The sequence below is a fragment of the Pholcus phalangioides genome, unplaced genomic scaffold (genome assembly GCF_987345545.1).
Source record: "Pholcus phalangioides strain wild (caught in Gottingen) unplaced genomic scaffold, Ppha-v1.0 ptg000039l_1, whole genome shotgun sequence".
Taxonomy (NCBI): Eukaryota; Metazoa; Arthropoda; class Arachnida; order Araneae; family Pholcidae; genus Pholcus; species Pholcus phalangioides.
In genome coordinates this window covers 11,131,631-11,157,668 of record NW_028301625.1, presented here as the reverse complement: position 1 = coordinate 11,157,668, position 26,038 = coordinate 11,131,631, and the positions used below count along the sequence as shown (strand labels likewise).

Genomic DNA, 26,038 nt, shown 5'->3' with positions numbered 1-26,038 from the left:
TTATGAAAGTACAATGCAACAACAAAGAAAAAAAAGGTAATCACTGTTATAGTATTAGGTTTTGACGTTTTTTCAAATAAATAATTCCAAGAACGTTGAAATGAATATAAAATCTGATGCATATTAGTACTCGAAAACACTCAAAGTTTTGCCAATTAGGGCCGTCTAACAGCATCACAGTTACCTTTCTCCCCCCCCCCCGGGGTAAAGTGATTCCTCTGGGGGAGGGCCCTCACTTGGCTGGAAATATACCTGCTATCCAATTTGCATACTCACTGTCAAAAATTTGACCAGATCTCATTTTCTTAAGGCCCTATTTAGCGTGTTGCAGTACGTGTAATATTCAGACACAATATAAATATAGAGGGTGAACGTGACCAGTTCTGCCAAACGAAAGGGAGTGATAGACAAGCCCAAGTGGATCATGAAACACCATAACCACCCTATACTATTTTGAACCGTTTTCGATTTATGGAGGAAACTCAATTATTGGAAATGCGTCAAGTCTGAGAAAACCCAAATTTGTGAAGTTCCTGAAAGACCTACACAAATGAAGTACATATTTGGAAAGAGCAGAAAAAATCCTATAAGGTGACATCATTTTCATTGTAATATCTGGATTTACTGGCGAGCTAAAAGCTCTGAAAGATTGGCAAAGTTCAGGATCGAACTGTAGCCAAAATTTTTAATCGCCAATTCCTCAAACAGCCTTGTAACTACAATCGGTCAAATTTAACAAAAACGTCCATTCCACCATCTATAGCAGGCGGCCTCGCGCGAAGCTCCTGATGTCACTGAAGGTCATCTCGGCTAAAGCGCCTGGAATAAGGAGGGACGGCCTTCAGTAGCATCGCGATCTTCTGCTATAGTAAACCATATCGATGCTTTGGTTCAGAAGAAATTTAGCTTTTTATTCGCATCACTGAAATCAGCGTTTGACGAAGTAGATATTCGACGAAAATTCGGAATTGGCGGCAAGATTTTGCAGAAAAAAAAATCCTGTAATGTGGCACCATCTCTATCAATATACTGTATCTGGATTCAGTGCCGTCTTAATGCATGGGCCCACCCGGGCTCCTCAAGAGAATACTTCTCATTTTGCTGAGGCCCCTAGTTAATTTTTCGAGAATTTGTCAAGTGTATAGCCTCAGAAAAATCCCTTGGCCCAGGGGCCCCCATGCTGCTCTTGAGACGGCCCTGTCTGGATTTAATGAGCAGCTCCAAGCACAGAGATTGGCGAAGTGCAAAATCGAATTGTCGCCAAAATCCACTAAGTTAACATTCATGCAAATGTTACCAATAATCTCATAGGTTGCACATGCTCGAAAAAGACGCTTTTCGTGATAAGGAAACAGCCCGTGTGCGCATCACGGGCATTAGCCTAATTTGAAAGCGCATAATTAGAAACGGATGGTTTGAACACAATTTCAAAAACAGTTATAAATTTCACGAAGAGATGGCGCTGAAGAAAATATCCGTAGATAAACTAAAGCAGTACGCTGTATTTTTCAGTCAACCGTTCTTGTGATATCGTATGCTGTTAAAAATGGCGTTTGCCCTACGTGGTAGTTAACGTTATTTTTTGTCGTTTGGTGTATTTTCTGTATTCGAGATTTTTCAACGTTTAGTGTGACCAAAGCACCGAAAATGTGACAGAATGGAAACTATTTGCAAAATTTAAACGGGTCATGCTCAAAACGTGAAGACAATCACTTTAGGCGTTCAATGATGGAAATGCCCGAATGCTGTCTCGGCCATCTATCCGGAGTGTTGCAGTTGCGGCTGGATCATGAATATCTGCGACGCAGAATATCAGGCGAAATATCGAACTTGTTGCCATTCAAGCTAGTCAACCCATCAAATTTTGTACCACGGATCGAAAACTAAAGCAAAACCACTTGCTTCAAAAAGACAAGATATTGTCAGCGAAATATGGATGCGCGATCCATTTGGTTTCCCGACGAAGCACATTTCTACTTCGATGGCTTCGTAAATAAACAAAATTTGTGAATCGGAAGGACGGAAAGTCCCCGTTTCTGTCTAGTCATCATTGCATCAGGAAAATTTCACAGTATGGGGCACCAACCGTAGCTTTAAGCAGTTTGGTTGCTATTGGTTACTATCGGAAGTGTAAAAATAGTTTATTGTACAAACCAGGGATTCTTAGTTTTGTTTTAGCCGCGATCCACGGATGTGTTTTTCAAAATTGGCGCAAAAAAGTGCATTTATACGATCTATAAGTTAAGAACCCCGGTACCATTCCTAGTGCTAGTATAGTATGGGAGTTTAATTTTCGTAGTAGTGTTATCTGTTCAAAAACAAGCAATTTTCAAATCATACTCGTAAAAAATAGATTTCAGCATCCAATTAGGAATTCATTGAGAGGAACAAAAAAAGTGTCCAGTATTTTTTTTAATCTGGCAACCTCATAGGCGGTGAGAGACATGAAAGGCTGGGGGGCATGATGATCCAATTTATATACAGGGTGCATAGCAAATAGGGAGGGGGTATGGCATTTTACTGGCGAACCGTTGATCCTAGGGGCATACTTCCAATTAAAGAAGTTTCCAAATAACGTAGTACTCAGATATGTAACTCATGTTTCAAGGGTTGCATAGTTTATAAAAAGTTAATTTTTTTAGCCCCCGTTCCCCAAAACCTAATTAAAAAGTTGTCCTGTTTCTCCTGATGCCAACAAAAAACATTCCATGTTTCTAAGTGAAATATTCACAGATATTCGAATTCGAAAAACAGGAAATTTGGGAAAAACAGCGTTAAATGTGGGTAAAACGGTTTTTCGCATTTTAATTGTTTTCTCACAAATTTCTTCAGATTTTCGAATATCTCCGTGAATAAAATTCCATGTTTCTAGTTAGCATCAGGAGAGGGAGCAACGATTTTCTAACTGGGTTTTGGGGCACACGGGGACTGTTTAAAAAGTTAATTATTTTTGGTAACTAAACAACCCCTTGAAACATGAGTGACATCAGTACTACACGTTATTTGAAAACTTTTTCTAATTGGAAGTATAGCTCTAGGATCAATGGTTCGCCAGTAAAATGCCATACCCACTGTTAACTATGCACCCTGTGTATGCATAGTCATCAGTTGGCTCCGTCATTGCTCCCTTTCCTTATGTCCTACCATGGGATTATCCAACTTTATTCAAGTTTCAATAATGTTTTTGCCTTTGGCCGGGATTACACTATAAAATTGATAAAAGATCTTTTATAAAACTGGAAAAATTCAACCAATAAGCGCATCGGTTACATTCGAGCAAATGCAACAGGTGATCTTATTGGTTGAATTTTTCGAATTTAATCAAAGAGCTTTTACAAGAGTTTTATAGTGTAATCCAGGTCTTTGACAGTTTCAAGGTAGCATGTGCCGTTACACCAAACTACGGAATTAGATACGATTTCCAATTCATACTTTTACTTATTTAACCAAGCTATATCAAATGTAAAAATATTTTAGAGTGACTTTTGCAATATTGTAATATGAAATCGATTCACAAACTAAAACAAATCTCATAAAAAAATTTAAACAATTTATTTTGCTTTTCAAGCATTCATTTCAAAATTAAAAAATATTTTATAAAAATACAATTAGTATTTTGTCTTTGTGTACACAAGTAAAAATTTCAAATATTGTGCATCGTAGTAAAAAGGACATGAAAAATTAGATATGTCCAAAAAAATAAAAATTTCCTCTATTAAAAGTTACAAAAATGTTTAAAATACACAATGAGCCTGCATATGATCTATAAAAATTTATGCTACTTTTAGCCATCGTCTAGCTGTAGTTAATATTGTTTTTAACAATCCTATACTAATTTTCATATTTTTAAAAAGGATATAGGTTAAGATTTGTCTTTTGAGCATCACTTTAGATGTTTTTTTTACAGGTGGTTTCGCGGCAAGACCACAAAAAAATTGTCTTGATGACTGATTAAACTTGTCCAAGACCATCTAAGATTTTACCCTATCACAAAAAAAAGCAGGCCATACTGGAAATAACCATCTCTGTATAATAACAATTGTGCTGCTTAACCATATCTTGCATGGACCCGTTGGTAGGCATTGCATTTCACTAACTATTCAAGCCACTCTGCTCAGAATATCCTCTTCGCGCTGTAAACAATTCTTCTACAAGTTCTCTTTTGACTTATATCCATCTAAACGCTAATCATTCTGCTTCCTCCAGCGATGTTCTTCCTCTGGGGAGTAAATTATGGCTGGAAAACTGAATGTTTTGCCTTTGCATATGTCTTGTAAGTTCTGCAATAAATAAGAACGATTGGAAAGATTAAGCGTTCACACAAGTCCTCGTGCATATCACAAGCATTTTTATCACCGCATGTATCCATAAATACATGACCTGTGTAATTGTTTATAGAAAGTGTTAATAAAAAAAATTACAACTTTTTAAAAGCTTTTAGATTCTCAAAAATTACACAAGACTTATAATTATTCCAAATGGAACTGAACAAGTTCTGTGAATATTTACAAGTTATTGAAACTGGGAAGAATTTAATTTACAAAAATATAGTTTTGAGTATATAATTCTCATTTTAAAAAATATTAAATTAGGATAGGTATAATCTGTGAACACATTTATATCAAAGCGTTTCAAGATTTATACAAACCTCTCCATCATAGCTAACTAATGGCGAAACCTCAACAACTTCCCTATCTCCAGGTGCATCATGGATCGAGCTAAAATATAATTAAACTATTCTGTAAAACATTTATCATATTTACACATAACGGCAAAATAATTCTTACTGCGATACAAATTGTCTGACCACAAAAGAAATGAACATTAACAAGAATTCATGGAAATCACAAACTATATTGACATTTTAAATTGAATGTAGATTGAGTACTCGCAAACGAGAAACTTTTCCAATCACAAGAACTAGCTTTTTTGTCAGTAATATATGTAATAATTATTCAAAAAATATATTTAACAATTATAAAATTAGATATCGAAAAAGGAAAACGAGGACGTTTACATTCCAATATACGTATATGCATACCCCATATCCCCATCTATAAAAATGCCTCCAGCTTCCTCTATGTATCTTCGATGTAGTCTATATAAAGCATGCCTTGCGGTTGTTGGAGTATCTTTGGCACAATCGTCAGCATTTTTCAAAGGAGAAAATTCGTCTTCTCTAAGGACCTCCCAGGCCGCAAATGAACTGTTAATGAAAAAATTTTGACGAACAATAAATGTCTAATAATGCAGTATAATGATATAATGGAAAAAATGTGAATGCCAATTTACTGAAACTTTGTAGCTATAAATTTCAGTATCAAATGAGTTGCAAATATTCCAACCGTATTTTATTTTGTTCAGAAGCTAAAATTGATTGACAATACTAGACCTAGCAGTTTCAATGTTACTCACTCAGACAAAGGAAAACAATCAAAGACAAATTTTTCGAGCTTGATTCCATTTGGTTTCATTGGCTTCTCCAGATGACCATCAGCATTCACAAACTGGATCTTCTTTTTGGCCACGTGGTATTTCAACTTCTGTCCACTGCACAAAAGTTTTCAAAATTGGAGTTATTCCACAGTAATAGAAATGCTTTTGAATAGGAAAAATTTTTAATAAACTAGTGAAAATTATATGAAACTGATGTGTATTCAAAAAAACTAAATTTTGTTCTCATCAGCTGATTAATTCATAATATAATTTGAAATTAAAAACACAGAAGGCTGTGTCACGACACAGCCGCTAGGTTAAAGGCGTAGAATACGTCCAAGGGGGGCCAATGTAAGAAATAATCTATTACAGCAGAAATGAAAAGATCCAAAAGAAAATTATCCAAATAAAGAATTTAATTTCACACATACAATAAATACGGATGCACCATTTCATAAACACAATCATATCTTGAATGACAAATCAGATTGCAATCAGATCGTGAATTCTCATTCAGATATCGGCACATTAGGATGAATGTTTCATAGACCTAGTTATAAATCTCACTACGCATTCAAGGATTGAAGTAATGTCATTGTGATACCAGTGTCAAATAATTCTCCATAGTGACACCAATTTATCGCCACAGGCTCGCATTCGTCCCGATTTTTCATGCATTGATATGTCAAACTTGACGTAAGAGTGCTCTTTTTTGATGATTTTTTGACTAAGTCAGTGCTCGCGACTGGAAAAATGAAGACGCCTGCTCTAAAGGAACTGATGAATAAGAGCCTACAATCAGCCCCGGGTTCTTTATTATTGCGACAAGCTCCTAGAGCCACACGGCTCCGATTTCAATGCTGAGGGGTTCCTTTACGCCACTGATGAGGATAAGCACCCACAGCTAAATCGGCTCGAATGTCGCTGCTGAGAACGAACACTCATACCCGGGCTCCTACACCACTGCTCAGAACGAGCACCCAACACCCACTGTTCGTACGCAGCTGCTGAGGACAAGAACTCGTACCCTCCTGCACCACTGTTGTCTATCATCCATCGTGTTTTTTCTAATAATCTCTCAAAAACGGAGCGAAGTAGCCCCGTGTCACGGTACTTTTTTTATGCATGTAACATTTGTCGAAGCGGAAGCGATGAGGTGGTAATAATTGCGAAAAATACTTGCCTGTCAACTCTTCGAATAAAGTCCAGCGAAAAGAAATGGTTGCATATGTTACCAGCGTTGAATGTCAACCGGCCAGCGGAGTTTCTTTTTTGGGCTGTTGATGAAGAAATCTCACTGTATTCCACAACTTGGAAGCGACCATTCACCCTGCAGACAACTCCGACCGATTCACTTGGCGACACTTTTTCGACAACCTGAAAATTAATGTATGTGTTTAAATTATGGGGGAAGAGATATTTTAGTTTTTCTCATCGAATTAAAAGGGGAACGGTGGTCCATTGGTTGACAAGACATCTTATGCACTGAAGGACGTTCTAAGGCAAGGGTGCTCAATCTTTTGTAGTGTGAGGCGCCACTTCATTGGTTTGGGAACGTGTCGCGGGCCACTTCAGTTATCTAAAAATGTGTCGCGGGCCACTTCAGTTATCTAAAAATGTGTCGCGAGCAATTTAAGTGATCTGAAAATGTGCCGCGGGCCACTCGAGTAATCTGGAAATGTTTCGTAAATGATTCAGGTAAAGTGCCACGGACAGCTTGAGTGATTTTAAAATGTGTCGCAGATAATTTAAGTGATCTAGACACGTGCCAAAAGTCACTTAAATAATCCATAAAAATGCAACGAGCCACTTAAGTGATCTGTAAGTGTTCTGCTAGCCGCGCAAGTGATCACGAAACGTACTTCTGGCCACTCGAGTGATCTAGAAATATGCCGGCCAGTCACTCAAGTAATCTGCAAATGCAGAACGTGCCACAGGATTTTATGAGGGAACTAGGTGTGCGCGGGTCACTGAAGTCATTTGGATATGTGCTTGGGGTCGCTTAAGTGATCTGGCTATGCGCTGCTGGCAGCTTAAACTGCAAGTGTGCTACGAGCCACTTAAGTAGTTGAATAGAAATGTGCCACAGGACACTCAAGTGGTTTCATAATCCTTAGTGGGCAACTTGAGTTTAGTCATCTGTCATGGGCCACATTTGGGCCATGGGTTGAGCATATATGTTCTAAGGCAAGGGTGTTCAACCTTTAACACTAGAACTGCCGGAATTTCCATAACCCCCAGAACTACCGGAGCGGTGTTTTTGACAGCTGTAGCAAAAATGTAACAGTTGTAAATGTGGGTTTATTTTGAATTAAAATTGTTATAAGAACTAGTTTTTAATGAGCCCAAATGATACATGCATTTTTAATTATCAAGATCTTTGTGAAAATCTTACTTTAGCCGCACAATCTGCTTTCTTTTTGATACAATAGCCAGTGAAAACAGGATCAGCCATTTTCACAAGAATATTATCAACACAGTACACATGAATGAAGCGAATTCCCCTACTTTCCATGTCTTTCAAGACGCCACGATGCTTCAGTGCACGGAAGAGGCCACCGTTGCCATCTAAAGAATACAAGATACATCAAGATTGATGATAATTATCATGATACATCATAGTAACGTAATTATTAGGAGAGAGATCAAAAACGATCACATATGAAGTGTTCAGAACACAAAGAAAAAAAATGGCACGAATCAGAATTCAAAGGGTAATCGCTAAATACACACTTACCGGGAGCTTTCGCGATCTTATACGGCTTTTCAAGGATGACTTTTCCATCGAATGTCAAACAAGGTAGCATGGACTGCTCAAAAACGAAAAGATTGTCACTTTTCAAGCCAAAATAATTAGCTGATGCGAAGAAATCAAGTGTGGGTTCCATTGTATGCTCCGAAGTCATTATATACCTAAAATAGTAAGAAATCGAGGAATCTTTTCATGACTTATGGGTTGTACACCACCATAACAATAAAATTTATTATTGCAAATAACTTTTTAAAATTAAAAATAAACTTGACCAATTTTAATCATAGAAAATCGTCTGACAAAAAGAAACCGAAGTTCTAACCATGGTATGCTGCCTTGTTCTCCAGTCATCTCATGAGCAATATCTTCCAATCGCTTGATGCGTTCTGCTTGTAATTGGTACAGTGATTTGGCCGATGGCAGTCCTACATCATACATGCCTTTAGGGTTGCTGACCCCCAAACGGGTGCCTTGTCCCCCAGCCAATAAAAGAACTGCAACTTTTCCTTCGGCGATTTGCTTGAGGCCTGAGCAATGGGTGTAAATACAGTTAATTATCTTCCAAAATAATTAATTATTCATTAATTTAATTATCTTCCTTTATCCGTTGTAATAAAAACAATATGTTACTGCCAAAGCCCAAAATCTGTCGAAAGTGGATGGAGATCCCAAAAATACAGATATCAACCCCCTTAGACAGCGGTTCTCAACCGGTGCTCCGCGGAGCCCTTGGGACTCAATGTGCACATCCCAGTTGATCCAGGAAAAGAAATCGGTAAATTTGATATATGTCTGCCGGAGCCTTGTATTCGTCCGCCAGAGACATTACAACTAAAAATTGCTCTGCGAGTCAAAGTTGAGAATCGCTGCCAATGTTCAGACTTCTTTGGTCGTTAGAGTTGTCTTAGCGAAACAATTAGTGATGACCATAATTATCATAAAATCCGCAAACTTTGCGATGACCGTGAATAATGCTTTTTCTTTGGCCCTTTCCACCAACCACTTCACTAACCACAGCCCCTGGCACAAATGGGCAAAACCCATTTTGGGCATTGGCCGGTTCAACTGGCCGGTTCAAACTGCCGCCTCTTGATATAACAGTCCCTCTACAACGATTTTTTTTTGTGGTTCACAGTTTCATAATAGAGATTTAGCCGTATTACAAAGAGGGCTGCGTGAAGCAGAGTGTTTCAAAAAAAGTCGCTGCTGGCGTCGTGTGGAAAAGGAAGCCTACAACAGGATAGACCCGAAAAACAACTGTACAGGATTGGTCTTGTTTTTGCCGACATAATGATGCCGTCGTAAACTACGTGAAACTTTCGACGACGACTGTGTAATGCGTTACAAACGCAAGAAAACTCGGATGTTCTAGTACTGCTTCAACTATACAGAACCGAGCCCTCCGATTGCGGTTGTCACTCCTTTGAATCGGCATTATTTTCAGCTTAAGCCAGGGCGATTCAGAACTAGTGTTCTATCGCTCCTAAAAAGTTAACCCACATCTATATAAGCAATTTTCGTTGTACAATGCATGGGCGTAACGCAACGGGGAAGTACTAGACGGCGCTGTCATTTAATGCATAAAGCACTGGTTTCGACTTATTTCTATCGTGAGTTGCAGACGGGCATACATTTCATGTACGGTGCAGAGTACAGGAATGCTCTGGAAGCCCGAATACTGAACCGGGAGTGTTTTCTGACAAAAAACGTGCCAGATTGAATAATATTTGAGCGATTTCACCGGTGTTCGTGCGAAATGGGCTTCCTGTAGTGCCCTTGCACTCCGGGTACGCCCCGCATACCAAGGAACCACTTTCGCACAAACGCCGGTGCAAATCGAGAAAAGGTGCAATCAATATTTTTCGATCTGACATGCATCTTGGCGGAAAACTCTTCCAGTATAGTCTGAGTTTTCAGAGCATTCCCATCCTCAGCAGCATACAAGAAATGTATGAACACCTTTTCTTGATTTATGAAAGCAGCCATCTCTTCTGAATGAATGCCAAAACTCTTACCCCGTTGCCACGAAGCTAGACTAGAAGAGATGTCTGCATAGCCCGGAACAGGCCATCCCTTCTGCAATCCACAATAAAAGTAGCGATAAGTGGCAGAACCAGCGCTTCATGCGTTAGTGACAGCGCCGTATAGCGGTTCACCGCTTGAATTACGATCTTAGAGTTTACAACCATGCATTCCGTGTCGTCTACCACGCCTTAGAATATTACCCATGAGTTGTGAATAACTCTATAGGAGCATAGATGATCAATTGTGTTTTACCTAACATTCTCTGAAAGGTACCCCAAATTAGAGATGAATATTCCAGGACGATAAACTGCTTAGTACATCAGGCTAAAAATATTCGTGATTTAAAAAATCGCAATGCGTATCGGAGGAAAACTTATAGCTAGTGAATTCCTCAGATTTAAACCAAGAATTTGTGGGATTACTTGGAATAACAAGTAAAGCGGAGCCATAGGCATCCAGAAAATTAAATATCGTGATCTTACGGAAAACTGGTCAATTGATGACCTGATAGCTCTATCTTGATGCCAACTAAATTCGCACAATTGAATGTATGCCACGTCAAATTGCAGTCGTGATTCGTTCATAGATCCAGGTTAACCGATTAAGTTTTTTTTTTTTTTTTTGCCCGGTAACATCTAACTTCACGTGAGTATGTCACGAGTATTTTAGCATGTTAACTAGTGGGATATTTGGCCCACCAATAAGAACGGAAAATTGCCACAGCTTTTTCTATAGTTTATTATAATTAAAGCTCAAACTTCTCTTATAAACTTGTTCCAGGAGAAGATATAATTTGGCCGTAAACACAATATTTAACAGGAATCTGCTAGGTATCCCGGTTTCGTTTCATTAAAATCTGGTCACCCCAATTATGGCTCATCTCATGATACTAAACAGATTTTTGCGGAAGTCATTTTAATCTCCTCTTTACCCTAAGAAAAGGAATCTCATTTTCTAATACTGCATATCGTATCCTTTCATTAGTTGTACATTCAATTTTATAAGTGCTTGGAATAATAGTGTTGCCAAAAACGTCCCTTATAATAATGTCCATAATTCTAAATGGCACAAGTGTCCCGGAGATTAAGTTGACAGCTCGGAAGGGAAAAGAAGTCCCGTATTTCAATATTATTCCCTTCGCATCTGGCTAGGGTAGTTTATCGGACAGTAGATCCAACATCAATTTCCAGACCTTTTCAATTAAGTAGCAACAAGTAATTTAATGTACAAGAGATTCTGTATAGAACCGTTTAGTAATTCAGATCTCATTCCATGATAGGTTCCCCCCCCCCCATGAACCTGAGACACCAGGGCCATACCTTGCATTAAAGATCCGTCAAATTAGTCCTTCCGATTATCCTGTGGATCTGTCAACCATAATAAAAATAAATACAAAAATTATCAGTTTAAAATTTTAGCTATTCTGTTTTACAAATACTGAGTTCCTTAAGTGATTTTTCAAGTGGTTGGTTAAATGGTTCACTACCATTTTAAATTTCCTATAAATGCTTAGGTGTAGAAATTGTAAACTTAAAATGTAAATTTTTTTTAAATTTTCGATAGACGTAAATTATAGTTCACGTTTTAAATTCTAAAAACTTGTTTATTGTGAAAAATATTTAGTTTTTATTTTAACATTAAAAAAATTTCCAAAATTATAGCATATGTAAATGATCCGACGATTACCATATTGAAGAAGCCATTCAAAGGTCTGGGAATTTTTATTCATGGAAAAAAACCGGAAGGCATAAAAAAAAGTGAAAGGTTACCGCCAAAAGCATTTGGGCGTGTAAAAAAACACTTTCATAAAGCATTAAATAACTGCAACATGAATGCCAACGAGTACACGCCTGATATAACGGACCGTTTGTATATGCGTCTACACCTGAGAAAACTTCTAAAAACCCGTTAAACTAGGTTTTTCTGACCCAAATTCACTATAGACCCAGATTTACGTGTTGACTCCCGATTTTTGATTGTAACTCTTTTGTTATTTATTTTTAAACATCTCGGGAAAGTTACTGGAGAAAAACTGGTTTCGGTTTCTATAGTATTGGTTGTTTTATCTGAGAAACCATTTAAGAGATAAGAAATGCATTCAATCACGAAAGTGGTTAAAATATAATTTCATATACAAGTATATTGAATTTGTTCAGGTGAAATATTTATGAAATGCCAAGAATATGCCTCTTAATATTTGAGAGAGCTTCTAGAAATTATTCGTTGAACACGTGATGAAAGATGACCGAATCATTCTATTCGTGCTTTGTCGCGGTCCATTAGTCGCATTGACCGCCATTCGATTTCTTTGGTTGGTTTTAAAAATGGGATAAACGCGAGTTCACGTCAAAAGTGGGTCAGTAACGAAGAATTATTACGCATTCCACTGCTTCTAATAACGGACGTATGTGTTTATAATGTATTTGAGAGTACGTGCTGCACAATTAATAATAACGCAACGTGCTCCGGATTATTTCACTGAGCAAATGAATACGAACCGGAAAGCCATATTTAAGATAAATCCTTGATTCTTTTAGCTGTGGAATTTATTGCATTATTAAGTCGATCGTTTTGCATGAATAAATGAATTTTTTTAGTCTCGACATCGAGGCTCAAAAAATTCAACTAATGTCAATGGGCGTTGATCCCGGCTGATTTTCACGAAATTATTTTAATAAACCTAGGTCAGTGGAAATTCAACATCCTCTGGTACAATGCACGTCCACGATTTTTCCCCCAATAAAATCCTTACACTTTGATTTCAATGTTTGATTTAACTCTCTCCATTATTGACGAGATACCTCGCCTTATTAAAAGGCTTTTATTTTAGCACGACAAGCCTAGATACAGTAAAACCTCGATAAGTCGTCACCTCAAGTTATCGAAAAACTATGACTTAAGCGGAGGTCCGTCAGTTTTAATGTGCAATGTTATGAAAATCGTATAAATTTAAAGTAATTTGACATTTATTAAAGTATGAATCAAAATAATATTAAAATTAATAGATTGCGAAAGAAAAAATTTTTTTTTTTATCTTTTTTTATCTCTTATTACTTAAATTATTGTGGTGAAATGTACTGTACACTTTGATTTATACTAATTTTTAATTTAGACTAACAGAGCAACTGTTTTAATAAGTAGCTTTTCTTCATAACAGAACTATTGCACATTAATTTTACATATGCATCAAATTTAATTTTAGTGTTTGAATTCTTCATCAGTAGTTCATGATGCAACTACAAAGTAATCTCGAACACTTGACTTGATGGAGGGGCCCTGGGCAGGGAAAAGTAAACAGAAGACCTCAACTTGTCAAAGAATGTCTAATTTTTTTTCAACAAAGATATTTTGTTTAAATTTCAAGCCCTAAATTAGTAGAGTCCATGCTTTCTGTGATTATTATCCGTGCCCGTTGCACTTTGACTAACTTAATTTGATTCTTCGATTTACATAATTTGATTTCCTTGCACTATATGTATGACATATATCTTTGACATATCAATAAATTTTGGTTTTTCCGGAGATGCCCTGCCCCCCCCGGGGGGGGGGGAAGTGCTTACGTTGCTTCTTGCGACAGAGCCTGGGTGTCTCGCGGTTTTTCCAGTTTCTCCAATGGAGCCCAGGTAGAAATGAGATCTAACTTGAACAGTCCCCAACGTTCCAAAAACCTTAGTCGGCAAATGAACTTCCCCAGCGTAACTTTCGTTACTTAAACTGTTCCGTTTGGGTATATAGGATTTTATAGGGAATTAAGCATATGGCAATGCTGTTAACGATCTTTTTTTTAAATGGGAGCCATAAAAATAGTCTGTTCCACTTTCTCAAATTTTTTCATAGTGACGAGTTAACCGAAAAATTAGCGAAGAGTAATCGAGGGTTTAATAACATTGTGGTCTACGAGAGCTGGAAGGGTCTGAAGAAAAATGACGACTTAACCGGAGTGACGACTTATCAGGGTGACGACATAACGAGGTTTCACTATTTTGTAAAGATGATTTCTCAATGGAACACATTTTCTCATCCCCCCTGCTTTGCGTTAATTATTTTTGTAGCTAATTATAATTAAATAAGATACTGTTATCTGCATGCTGATGGATTTGAAGTGCAGTAGAAACATGTATAAGTATGCTGTTCATAAAATTCAAGTATTGACCGTGAAAGTGTTGGGTTCAAAATTCTGAAAATCAGCCGTGATCAACGCTCATTGACATTAGTTGAATTTGTCTCGATGTCCAGACTAAAAAAAAATTCATTTTAGCATTTATTCATCCAAATCAATCTACTCAATAGTGCAATAAATTCCATAGCTAAAAGAATCAAGGATATATCTTAAATATGGCTTTCGTATGGCGTTCGTATTCATTTGCTCAGTGAAATAATTAGGCGTACGTTACGTTATTACTACTTGTACAGCACGTACTCTGAAATACATTATAAACACATACATCCGTTATTAGAAGCAGGGGAATGCGCAATAATTCTTCGTCTGCTGAAAATGAGTAGTCAACTTCATAAAAAAACATTTTACAGGGATTTTAGTGATTTCTGCTATGCGGGTTAGAAGGACAATGATCGACAATTTATTATACGATGACTCCTGTTTTTGTCAGTGTATATCCATTACTATAGGAACATTGAAAGAGATTCATGGCGTCTAGAAACTGTCCGTTTTTTTTTTTACTATTCGTTGCAATCTCCGGCAATCAACTCCTAAATTCGTTATCTGTTTCACATCATTAAAAATATTGTACGATTAATTCAGATTGCGAAAAGTTTATTTTGTGCGTATCCGTATATAAAGAGCCCATTGTGGTACAAGTTTTATTTTTTTGTATCATTCATATTACAGTCATCGGTACACACTTATTTTTTCATGAAAATTGCTTTTTGATTGCTGAATTTAAAAAAAAAATGTATATGTTTTTATGGGCTGTTGCTGTGTTATATGTTGTTGCCTTTGTTTTTTGTATTTGTATAAATAAGCACTTCGTGATAGCATCCGATTATCCATTTGACACTAGTATCTTTAACGACTCAACACTTTTAACGAAAACTTACAGCGAGTTCGTGGTCCCTTCCGTGAATGTAGTTTTAAGTGTTGATTGTAGCAAAATATTAACCTGATTGTGGAAGGTTATCAATTTGAGCTTTCAAGATTTTTGAACGTAATCTAGACATCGAATATAATTGGATAAAAACCGTCGAATCGTGAAGCCCTTAGTTAAGGAAGTTAAATTCAAATATTTTCTTGAATCATTTTAGGAAGCGATTTATCTCGCAAGTTATTAGAAATCAAATTTGAATAGGAGTTATTTCCGTAACGCTTTGTGTAACGCTTTTGACGATAGGAAATGTAAAAACGAAACTGGATTCTTTTATCTTCAAAAGATAAAACTGATAGAGGCTGGTTTAAATGTTAATAGAAAAAACTGATTATAGGTATTTATGATAAAATATTCAAGTCCATAGAGACTTAGATATTATTTGACCTGCAACTGCTGGCCTTGTAGCTTAACTGGACAAGGCAAGATACTATTCTCATCGTGTCTGACACAGACGTTTACTAACTTGTCCACACAAGTTGCTGGTTAAGGATTCAAAAATAAAATACCAGTAGCGCTGGAAAATAAGACCCGTTTTGTATAATTATGCGTTTAATAATTCAAAACGAGACCCGTTCGGAACGATATGTCACTGCATATATACCGGAATATACACATATATCCAACAACACGCATTTGAACACTAAATTAAGAAACCCGTTTCTAAAACCTTGAACGATTTTTTTCTTACAATGAGAACCCGTGAAGGTTTTGAAACAGATCGGAAATCTTAATGAGAGAAAAAGTTCCATCTGCTCAGAAAATTTGGTAAAACTCACTATAATTTATGATTAATCTAATATTTCTTTTTTTTTTTTTTGACGTTATCTGTTGAAGAAAAGTTCCGAGTTATAATCTTTTTGCGATTTTGCTGCATTTACATTTTCTTAACATTGTTTCTTATCAAAGCAGCAGTGACATGAGAAAAACCGAAGGCCACGCAGGTGAAGCATTTAATGTAAACGCGGGAAACGGATCTAAAAAAAACATCGAAATACGTCAATTAAGAATTTTTTGGCGATGGTCATTGCGGTTATTCTTTTTTATAATAACCAAAATATAATCATGTTGAAAATGGTCAAATAAAGATAAGATTCTTAGTGAAGTTCCACATGAACAATTGCCTGAACTTCCTTAACTTTTTCTTCGGCTACGTAAGGTACGATAATCAGTTTCGACCACTTACGAAAGTTTCTGCGTATTTCATCAATTCGACCAAGTCAAATACATTTTTTTCAGTTTTGTGATAAATAGAAAATTATTCGAGAAGAGCATAACTGACAAAAGCTTCCAAAAAATGTCATCCACCTAAATTCTAGATGTCGCAAGACCACTCTTTAGACACTTTTCCGGCCATTTTTCTTCACCGCTCTCGATGCTTATTTATCTAGAACCAGGTAAAAACGAGGTAGCCATGGTGATGGCAAAAAAAAACGTGGATGGTGACATAAAAGCTCTGCGGGTTTGATTATACAAGGTGCATAGGAAACGGGGCGTACGGTATTTCACTAGCGAACCGTTGATCCTAGCGGCATACTTTCAATCAGAAAAATTTTCCAAATAACGTATACTCATATGTCATTCATGTTTCAAAAAAGGGGTTGTATAATTATTAAAATAAACTTTTGTACAGTCCTCGTGTGTCCCCAAAAGCTTAGTTAGAAAGTTGCCTTCTCTCCAGAGGCCAACAAAAAAATTCTCAGTGAATATTGCACTTAGAAACATCATTAAATGCGGGAAAACAGTTTTATCCCCTTACACAGTATATACATATCACTATAAAAAGATCTTTCACAAAACTCGAAAAAACTACGAATAATCCTATACGCTTATTGGTTACATTTTCAAGTTTTATAAAATAACTTTTCTAAAACTTTTATAGTGTAATCCTGACCTTACACACACAAAAGCCTATCAGTTTTGCTGTTCTGAATCCGTTGTGCCAATTTTAAAAGATTCTACTTGGGCTCCTCACCAGAATTCAAACTGACCTGTCAACGTGAAGATTAACTGACCTGTCAACGTGAAGATTAACTGACCTGTCAACGTGAAGATTAACTGAATATACAGACGATAAGAACGTTAACTGGATAGAAAAAGTTTCAGATATCCGATTGCTTTCTCTACAAAAATTTAAAAAAAAAATTATCACCAGCTAAAAGCCAATAACATAGGGAACAAAGAATAACTAAGGAACGAAGTTAATTTTAATTTGGCCAAATATCCTTGAATGTGTTTTTCCAGCTTTCAAGACGAGAAAAATATTACACTCGAAGTACAACTTGGCGAAAAAAATAATGTATTTCTTACAAAAACCAGTTTCTACTATCTTCTCGATAACCTTAAGTTATGGAATGTTGATGACTTTTGACCTTCACTGAAAGAGGGCAAAAATCTGTCCTGCGAATAATGCTGGTAGTTGACGTAATTTTGGTGAAATGCAGTTGAATGGTCATTAAACGCCACGGAACGTAATACTTCCATTTTCTGCAATTTCATGCTTATAACAATCCTAATATTTTAAAATCCTTGGCTTTGACATCAAAAACGTGTATTTCACAAAACATTATCTGGAAGTAATTTAGAAATAATTGTAATTGATCATTGTTTCGCACCACGGTCATTTTCCGCACACGAGGGTTAATCGGACCGGGACCTACAATTTATTGGCGGTTTCGAACACGGCAGCCTCTTTTATACTCACCGGGAGGTTGGTGAGTTAACCCATCGGTGTGGGACTCCATGCGGTAGCAATCTTTTTCTGTGGTCGTGTTACCGTTTCTGTTGTACCCGTGTCAGGAACACTGACAAGGACGAACCGGGTATCGAACTCGCGACACCTCTAAACATCATTTGATAACTTAGGCGAGTATCTTATCGACCTGGGGTGCAGTGCACCCTAAAATTAATAAAATTTTACATTCGAGGGAGTTAAAGTCGTAGTGGTGCAAGTAGATAAATCCTCATTGAGAGAAAAGATTTTACTAGAATTATTAAGTTCCCATATTAAAAATTATTTCAAAAATCTAAAGGCGAAATATTGAAGTTGGACTATTAAACTATTGACCTGGTATTTTTTTTTCCAACACTTTAGCACTTCCTGATTGCATTTCTGGACTTGTCAAAATTGTTGAAAATGTGACTTGCACCACTGACTTTAACCCCCCTCCCTTATCTGTAAATATCAATTTTAATGAACGTAAAACATTTAATTTTTTGAAAAGCCGTACCTTCCTCTCTATATGCTTCAAGTTCAGCTGCATTGCATCTAGTGACACCGCCATGAAGATCTTCTGGTATCGGCTGCAACAGCTCATCGAGTTTCCTGTTAGTTTCTTGATTCGATGTAGTTTCAGCGTATGCTTTCATCAAACTGGGGAAATCGATACTTTGTATATCGTTAATGAGAGCTGTACGCTGTTCAGTGTTAAGACTGGGGTAGAATTTTAGGAGATGTTGTTGTCCATACTTTTCCAAAGTTTTTTGAAGGTCTTCAAAATTGACGGAAGGCATCTTGGAACACCACTTTGTCCTGGGAAAATATGAAAAATGGTAAGAAAAACTTGCAAATATTGCTAGCTATGCATATACTGTATAAACAAATTGCATTAAAATTTCTGGGTTTAATTTGTATCCTCATTTACTTAGTTTCACCGCTTCAATTGTCCAAAATGAATATATCTAACTCTATAGCCAAGTTTGCATGATCAATATCCGAAACTGAAAATTATGAAAGCATTGCAAACCAAAATGCAGTCGGCACTCGTTATAATGACCCCACGCTATAGCGACCATTCCATTACGACGACCGGTAGGACAAGTCCCAAATGTTTTCATATAACATAACCTATACGTTTTTCCTTTCGATTTTACGACCTTCCGATATAACGTCAATTTTCGACGGTACGATGGGGGTCGCTTTAACAAGTGACGTCTATCTACCCGAAGTATATAATGTTGAATTGTGTTCGTTTGAATAAACACATTCTAAATTTTATTTACACTAAAAATCACCAAATTTAATAAATTTTTCCTCACCCAGATCTTTCATTTCGATTCTTCTCAACTGATTAAATATTTAACGAATAGTTTCAAATCAAGCATCTGCAGGTACAAGAACGTCTTATTTGCTTAAGCTGTTCAAACAAATGTCCACAATCAGAGAGAAATAAATGATACATAAATATTTACCGGACACATGCACAATTTCCAACAAATATTGCATTTCAAACGTGATCCTACTCGAACAGTTATTTTGTATAGGCAATAACAATTGATAGTTTAAGCAATAATGGTAGTTAAAAAGATTTCTTTTTGTTCCAGTCAGCTAGACGTGTTTTTCAAGAAAACCGGCGATTAAAATCTACTAACCAGCACTCATCCATCATAAGGCACCCGGTAATCACGGCTGTAATAAAACTGGGTCATGCATTCATATCACGATTTTCAAATTCGAAATTACACTTTGAGCTTCATTGCAATGTTTACAGAAATTCCCGTTACCTGAAAATATTTTCAAACAGGTATTTCACGTTGTTTCAAATCAGAAATTCAGTTAGGCTTTTATAATTACTTTTTTTCTCTTGATAGCGAGTCATTACCTCGGAAATCTTATAATCAAACCGTAACCAAGTTGGTAAAAACCTGTAAATAGAGTTCAGGCTGCATGGCCCTGCCCTTGAGTAAAACCTGTATTTATCGATGAATGACTTAGAGAATGTTCACCACCTTTTTCGTAATCGCGAGCCTTGAGACAATATTTACGGAATATCCCAAGGATAATAGAATATTTCGACTAGTTATTCGTCAAGATCCACTTCATTATCACACTAGATGCAATTTATGTCCTCGAATTCTAGTTTTGGATGAATTATGTTTCTTATTGGGATTAGACTCAGATTGGTAATTTGTTACACATTCTCCTATCGCTTCGATTGTATAAAGTAATTCAGTTCATACAAAATGTATGACATGGATTTGGTGAGGAGATTGTCTCACACAATGTGTAAATTGCCTGAAGGTAATAAGTTCCAGTCATGGTCGATTGAAAACTAATCACGTTCACTTTCCTCATCCTCTCGGTATCAAAAGTACAGTACAAGTTTTGGAAATACACATTGCTTTATTATTACATATACTTTAAACTAATATTATAGACGTACAACGATATAACGAACTTCTATTTAATGAATTTCTCGATTTAATGATTTTTAGAATTTCCTGTACGTATATTTGCATTATCTCAACCCCGATATGTCGATTTTCCTCGATTTAACGAATAAAAATGTCAGGTTTATACAATTCGTTAAATGGGTATTCAACTGTAATTGCATCTCGCAATCAATACGTAAAAAAAATGATCAAAATGCAAAATAATACATTTCAGACACTAAACTATATAAATAAAAGATATAAATTTAAATAGATATTTGTTTTTAAAAACTGAGCTTTTCGACGCAAAAATTTACCGTTATAAATTATAAGTATTGTTTACATCTTCATGGTATTTGCATTGACAAGTTTTGAAGTCTATTTAACGAGTTAAATGACAATTCCGAGAAAAAAAATTATATTACGTTAATTTAATACGGTTGTTATAAAATGTGTTATTAATGTACTTTTTTTATATGATTTTATTATTGGAATACTAATCACGTATGTGTACTCACTTGAAGCAAAAACAACGAAGGGTACTCTCCATCGAAACACAAAATAACAAGGAGGATTCGACAGCATTCGAGTCAACAAACGAAATGACAGACTGAAAGTTCCACGTTACCTGACAAAATAACACCTGTACGAAAATCCGAACTTCATTATGAATTTCGCGCCAAGATAACGTCATTTGGCGGTATTTCGACCCGCTTTTCTTAAGCCAAAAAGGGTTACGCACGGACAAATTTTTCTTTTTATATTAAGAGTTTATTGTATTTGTTTACTTCCGGATCATCAATGCAAAAAAACACGTGACGTATCCGAAATATAAACAACAAAATACATGTGATTTTCCCGTTTTAAGGGGGGTCTCCTACCTTTTAACATGGTAAAAAACTTTCTTATGTAGAAATAGTATTAAAAATATTATTTATCCATTGATTTATTTCTAATTTTCATCACGTATACAGTATTTGATTGTGTATGCGATCCTATGCCAGTACAAAATTTTATAAATGGTTATTAAAATGATGATTGAAGTGTCTAAAATTTTCAAGGGGATGGACCATGAGATTTTAATACATCGTCAATCATCTGCTTCGACAAGGGGGAAACCAGTAAAAATTGGTAAGGGACGATTCTAGGTTGTGGTGTCGCAAGGAGTTTTTCTCTAAAGTATTGTGATTAAATGGAATAGCTTACCTCCGGGGATCGTAAATGCTAACGCGATTGACACGTTTAAAAAGCAGTGCGATAAACATATTGGGATAAATCGAGAAGCTATCCATACTTATATGAGACAACCATAATTTTTTATGGTCAGTATATTTATATTATTGGTTTTTTATTGCTCTTATTGGACTGCTGTATTTTTGATGTAGTTTAGATATATATCCAACGTCCATATTTTTTTATGGGCATCTTTTTCAGCCGCCTCGTTGGGCATTTTGTCTGTTGTGGCCTTTGTATTGGTTATTAAAATGATTTAATATATTGGTTATTAAAAAATTTTAATATATTGGTTATTAAAAAATTTTAATATATTGGTTATTAAAAAAATTTAATATATTGGTTATTAAAAAATTTTAATATATTGGTTATTAAAAAATTTTATACATTGTTATTAAAATGACTTTATTGTTGGAATACTAATTACATGTGTACTTCACTTAAAGCAAAAACAGCGAAGGGGACTCTCCATCGAAACACAAAATAACAAGGATGACTCCAACACATTCGAGTCAACAAACGAAATGACAGTCTCCAACACGTAATTTTTTACAAATTTTCAAAAAAAACGCATTAAAAACGGCTTGCGCATGAAAAAATAACATGACATCAGTGAAATTGAATAAAAATAGATTCAAAATAAAGGAAACTGTTCGGTTCACATAAAATAATGAAATGGATTTAAGATTCATTCATAAATACTTGGGTTATAAAAAAATTGAATTTTTTTTTTTTAATTTTTTAAATTTAAAATTTAATTTTGAATGAGACTAAAATCTAAATTTTTTCCATCATTTTATGAACTAAACAGTTTCCTTTATTTTGAATCATTTTTTATTCAATTACATTGATTTTATCATGCTTGCAAGCTATTTTTAATCTATTTATTTGAAATGTTTTTAAAAATTAAATATTAGAGGTATGTAAAATTTTTTGTACTGGCATAGGATTGCATATAAAATCAAATATATGTGGTAAAAATTTGAAATAAATCAAATAAATAGTATTTTTAATAATATTTCTACATAAAGTTTTTTACCATGTTAAAGGTAGGAGACTCCTTAATAAAGAATTTAATTAATAAAAAAAACTAATTTTTATGTAATTTAGTCTTTTTTAGAGATTCGTTGTATCAAGTATCTCAAATTAAGATCTGGAAATTTTTTAATTTGGAATTATTGTGTTATTTTCGTTTTCCGTTTACTGTTTTTAATCCGGTAAATCCACGGGAATAATCAAAGATTATAAATCAATGAATAAATTTTAGATTTGTTTCTCTCGATACAGCTTTCATGAATTTTTTCAAGGTTTTTTAATAATTCTTTGGTATTGTTGTAAACCTAGAGACAAAAAATTTTTGAAGAGCATCTAGACATAAAAAATAACGGGGATTTTTATGTGCAAAATTATTGCAGTTTATAATCTAATTGACCTAGATTTTCGCATCAGAGATTTTTCGGGGTCATTGAATTACAAATTGACGGCTACGAAGCAAAACTTTCATGGGGGATTTTGATATTAATTTGATTAATATTATTTTGATTTTGATTTAATGCAAGAATAGTTAGTCATTTCTTTTTTGTCTGAAGATTTTACGTCGATTTCGATCAAACTCCTTGTCCAAAAATCTTCGAATTGAAAAATTTAATTTTGGTACTATAAGTTTTATCTTTTAAATATGTTTAAAAAATTCATTACGTATTTGAGTTAGAATAGAAATACATACACCAATTTCTGAATAAAACTCGTTAAATTTATTGTTGATCCAAATACATTACGGCAACATTAACTAATTCTAGATGTACGTAGATAGTAGTTGGTGTTCATGTTTTCATGTTGGTTTACGTGTTTTGTCTAATTTGTAGAAATTACAAAGCGGAAATTTTCAAGCTATATCTTTTCCGAGAAATCTATTCAGGAAAACAATTCCGTTTAATCCACAACATATATCTGAAACTAGAAATTATCCTTGACAATGAAATATCCCTGACATCTCGAAATCGTATCTCTGTCATGTAAACCGTCACGTTTCGTTCAGTTAAATGTTGATAACAAGCTAAATCCGGTCTAGTAGGGTATCTGTTTTTCTTTTATTTACCTGTGTGATTTGCATTTCTTCTTCAAATCTGTCAAGTAAAAGGTAAAGCAAATATTTGGCATTATGAAACTTTCTGCAACTGGATCTGAGAAATTTAGAGGACAGTCATCAAAATATTGAATCAATAGAGTTTTAATTTTGCTTTAGTTTAAAATATAGTATATAACTTAGAATATTATAAAATAGCAATCTGCTGCATAATTGAGAATTAACCACTCAAATTAATTGCGGTTCAAGTTAATCGATAACTAATCAAGTTATAATTGAGGGATTCTCACACTTTTTACTTGAGAACGGGATTAGCGATTTGAGTATCTCGAAGCACCCCAACCGGATCTTAAGGACTTTGGCTGGCACCCTATAGGTTTCCAACTGGTGTTCCGCGGAACCTTACAACAGCCAGCTTTTCAGGGATTCCCCCGTATCAAAGCTGTAAAAATTTCTCTCTATCGGTGTTACAATAAAAATATCTAAACCACCAAAGAATCCATGTTACTTTCTCGTATGAATCAAAAATTACGTAGAACATTCTCGTAGCCATAAAGGGTTCTGTGCGAACTGAAATGTTGGATACCTCTGCCCCTAAAGTTCCGTGACATACTAATTGCTGTTATTGCTATTCGCAACTTATATTATTGTAATAATTTTATTCTCAGTATCTAACTGATATCATAGCGCACCAGTACAATTCCAATACGTCTATTCTCGTGTTCTTCGAGGTTGACCAGCTTTCAAGAATTATCATCAGTGATGCAAAATGTGCACGAAGGCTATGAGTATAATGTACGAATGGTAAGAAACTTTTCCAAAATTTTCTTGAATAAATAAAACTTACCATGTAATAAACTATACTTATTATTCATGATTGCCAAATAAAAACGCTTCTTCACCGTATTCTGAAGAGAAATATATAATTTCCCATGCTAAAATTTGATATCTCGGAAATGTTTGAGTACATACATACCGAGTAATATATTCAATAATTTTTGTACACCAAAATTAGAATACAACTTTTTAGACACTTTTTTTCATGACATAAAATGAGACTTACTTGGATGGTAGCTGCACAATCTGTACCACAGGAGAGTTCGTCCAGGGAGTTTATCAACAAAATGGCAGGTAAAGTAGCTTTCCGTAAACTTAACAGACACTTAATAAGAAATAACGGGAGTGGCCGTTTTACAACATTTGATGTCCGAATGTGGAGGAATGAGGTCATCCTTGAAAAACTTGAGCGGATCTTCCGGTTCGGAATTCGATGAAGGACGCGATTTTTCAAGAAATCCTGACATAAGAATGAAAAATCTAAAGCAACTCATATATGTTAGTATTTTTTTATCTTTGTTATATAAGAGAAATTTCTCGAAGAAACACAAAAAAGAAAATTGAAAAGTTTGAGGAAAAGCTTTACTTTCCACTGAAATGGAAAGACTTTTACTTTTTTTTTTTCTCTTCCTGTTGTTCTACTTCTAGTTATTACTCAATATTTCGGTGGTATTCTTACAATTATTGTTCCATAACCAGCTTGCTGACCGATTTTTCTTGTCTTGTGTGTGTTGAAAAATAAATAAGGTTGATTTCATGAAATTCCCGTCAAATTGAAAATCAGAATTTATGAGAGAAAATTTAGTCTTTAGATCACATTGGTAATTTTTTTTTCTCCGAATAGTGGTTGTGTAAGTATTGATCTATATCGTACTATATCATGTGTGTATCATGATAAATAGAGAAAAATAAACGAACGATGTGTATCATTCTCATACCATAAGTGCAACCAATTTCGATTTGAATTAATGCTGTTTTTTTAAAACAGACTTATCAACCTATAACTAAGCGGGTGGAGCCAGTGTAAGAAAGAAGTCCGAGGCAATTTGTATTTTATATACTAACAAACGAGAGTCTACTTTCAAAAATATAGCAAAGATTGGCGAGAGTCTACTTTCGAAAAAATATAGTTAAGATTGATGAGAGTTTCTCTAGCTTTGTGGAGAGAATACAGTAAATATTAACGAGGGTCTAGTTTTGTATAGAATAGACCAAAGACTAACGAGAGTCTAGCTTCGGACAGAATAGATAAAAGATTAACGAGGGTCCAACTTTACACAGAATATAGCAAATATTAACGAGAGTCTAGTTTTGGAAAAAATATAGCAAAGATTAATGAAAGTCTAGCTTTGAGAAGGTTTTTTAACAGCTGGCTGATGTGAAGATGGGTTTAAGAAAGAAGGGAAATTCAACTGC

General features: G+C 35.2%; 1 protein-coding gene across 2 annotated transcripts; it reads right to left on the bottom strand.

The window, feature by feature from the left end:
• Nucleotides 1–3,534: 3,534 nt before the first annotated feature.
• On the bottom strand, nucleotides 3,535–25,045 carry LOC149065568 (UDP-N-acetylhexosamine pyrophosphorylase-like). Of its 2 annotated transcripts, none has more exons than XM_089253649.1 (10): nucleotides 24,849–25,045; nucleotides 18,546–18,847; nucleotides 8,511–8,715; nucleotides 8,174–8,349; nucleotides 7,832–8,004; nucleotides 6,620–6,813; nucleotides 5,416–5,550; nucleotides 5,042–5,206; nucleotides 4,649–4,718; nucleotides 3,535–4,280 (listed from the first exon to the last, which is right to left on the bottom strand). In XM_089253649.1, exons 2-10 carry the CDS (start codon nucleotides 18,826–18,828, stop codon nucleotides 4,185–4,187), a joined length of 1,497 nt encoding a protein of 498 aa, XP_089109775.1. In that variant the 5' UTR covers nucleotides 18,829–18,847; nucleotides 24,849–25,045; the 3' UTR covers nucleotides 3,535–4,184. The 2 variants fall into 2 exon arrangements, with proteins under 2 accessions (XP_089109775.1, XP_089109774.1); XM_089253648.1 differs by lacking the exon at nucleotides 24,849–25,045 and adding an exon at nucleotides 20,985–21,121.
• Nucleotides 25,046–26,038: the final 993 nt, after the last annotated feature.

Bases quoted from the DNA above. Each gene is read 5' to 3' on its own strand.
- LOC149065568 (XM_089253648.1), bottom strand. From the start codon at position 21,016: ATGGAGAGTACCCTTCGTTGTTTTTGCTTCAA. The intron at 8,716-18,545 runs GTACGGCTTTTC...CCCATTGCTCAG, and splicing joins TGAAGCATATAGAGAGGAAG to GCCTCAAGCAAATCGCCGAA. The intron at 5,207-5,415 runs GTGAGTAACATT...TTTCATTAACAG, and splicing joins GATTGTTTTCCTTTGTCTGA to TTCATTTGCGGCCTGGGAGG.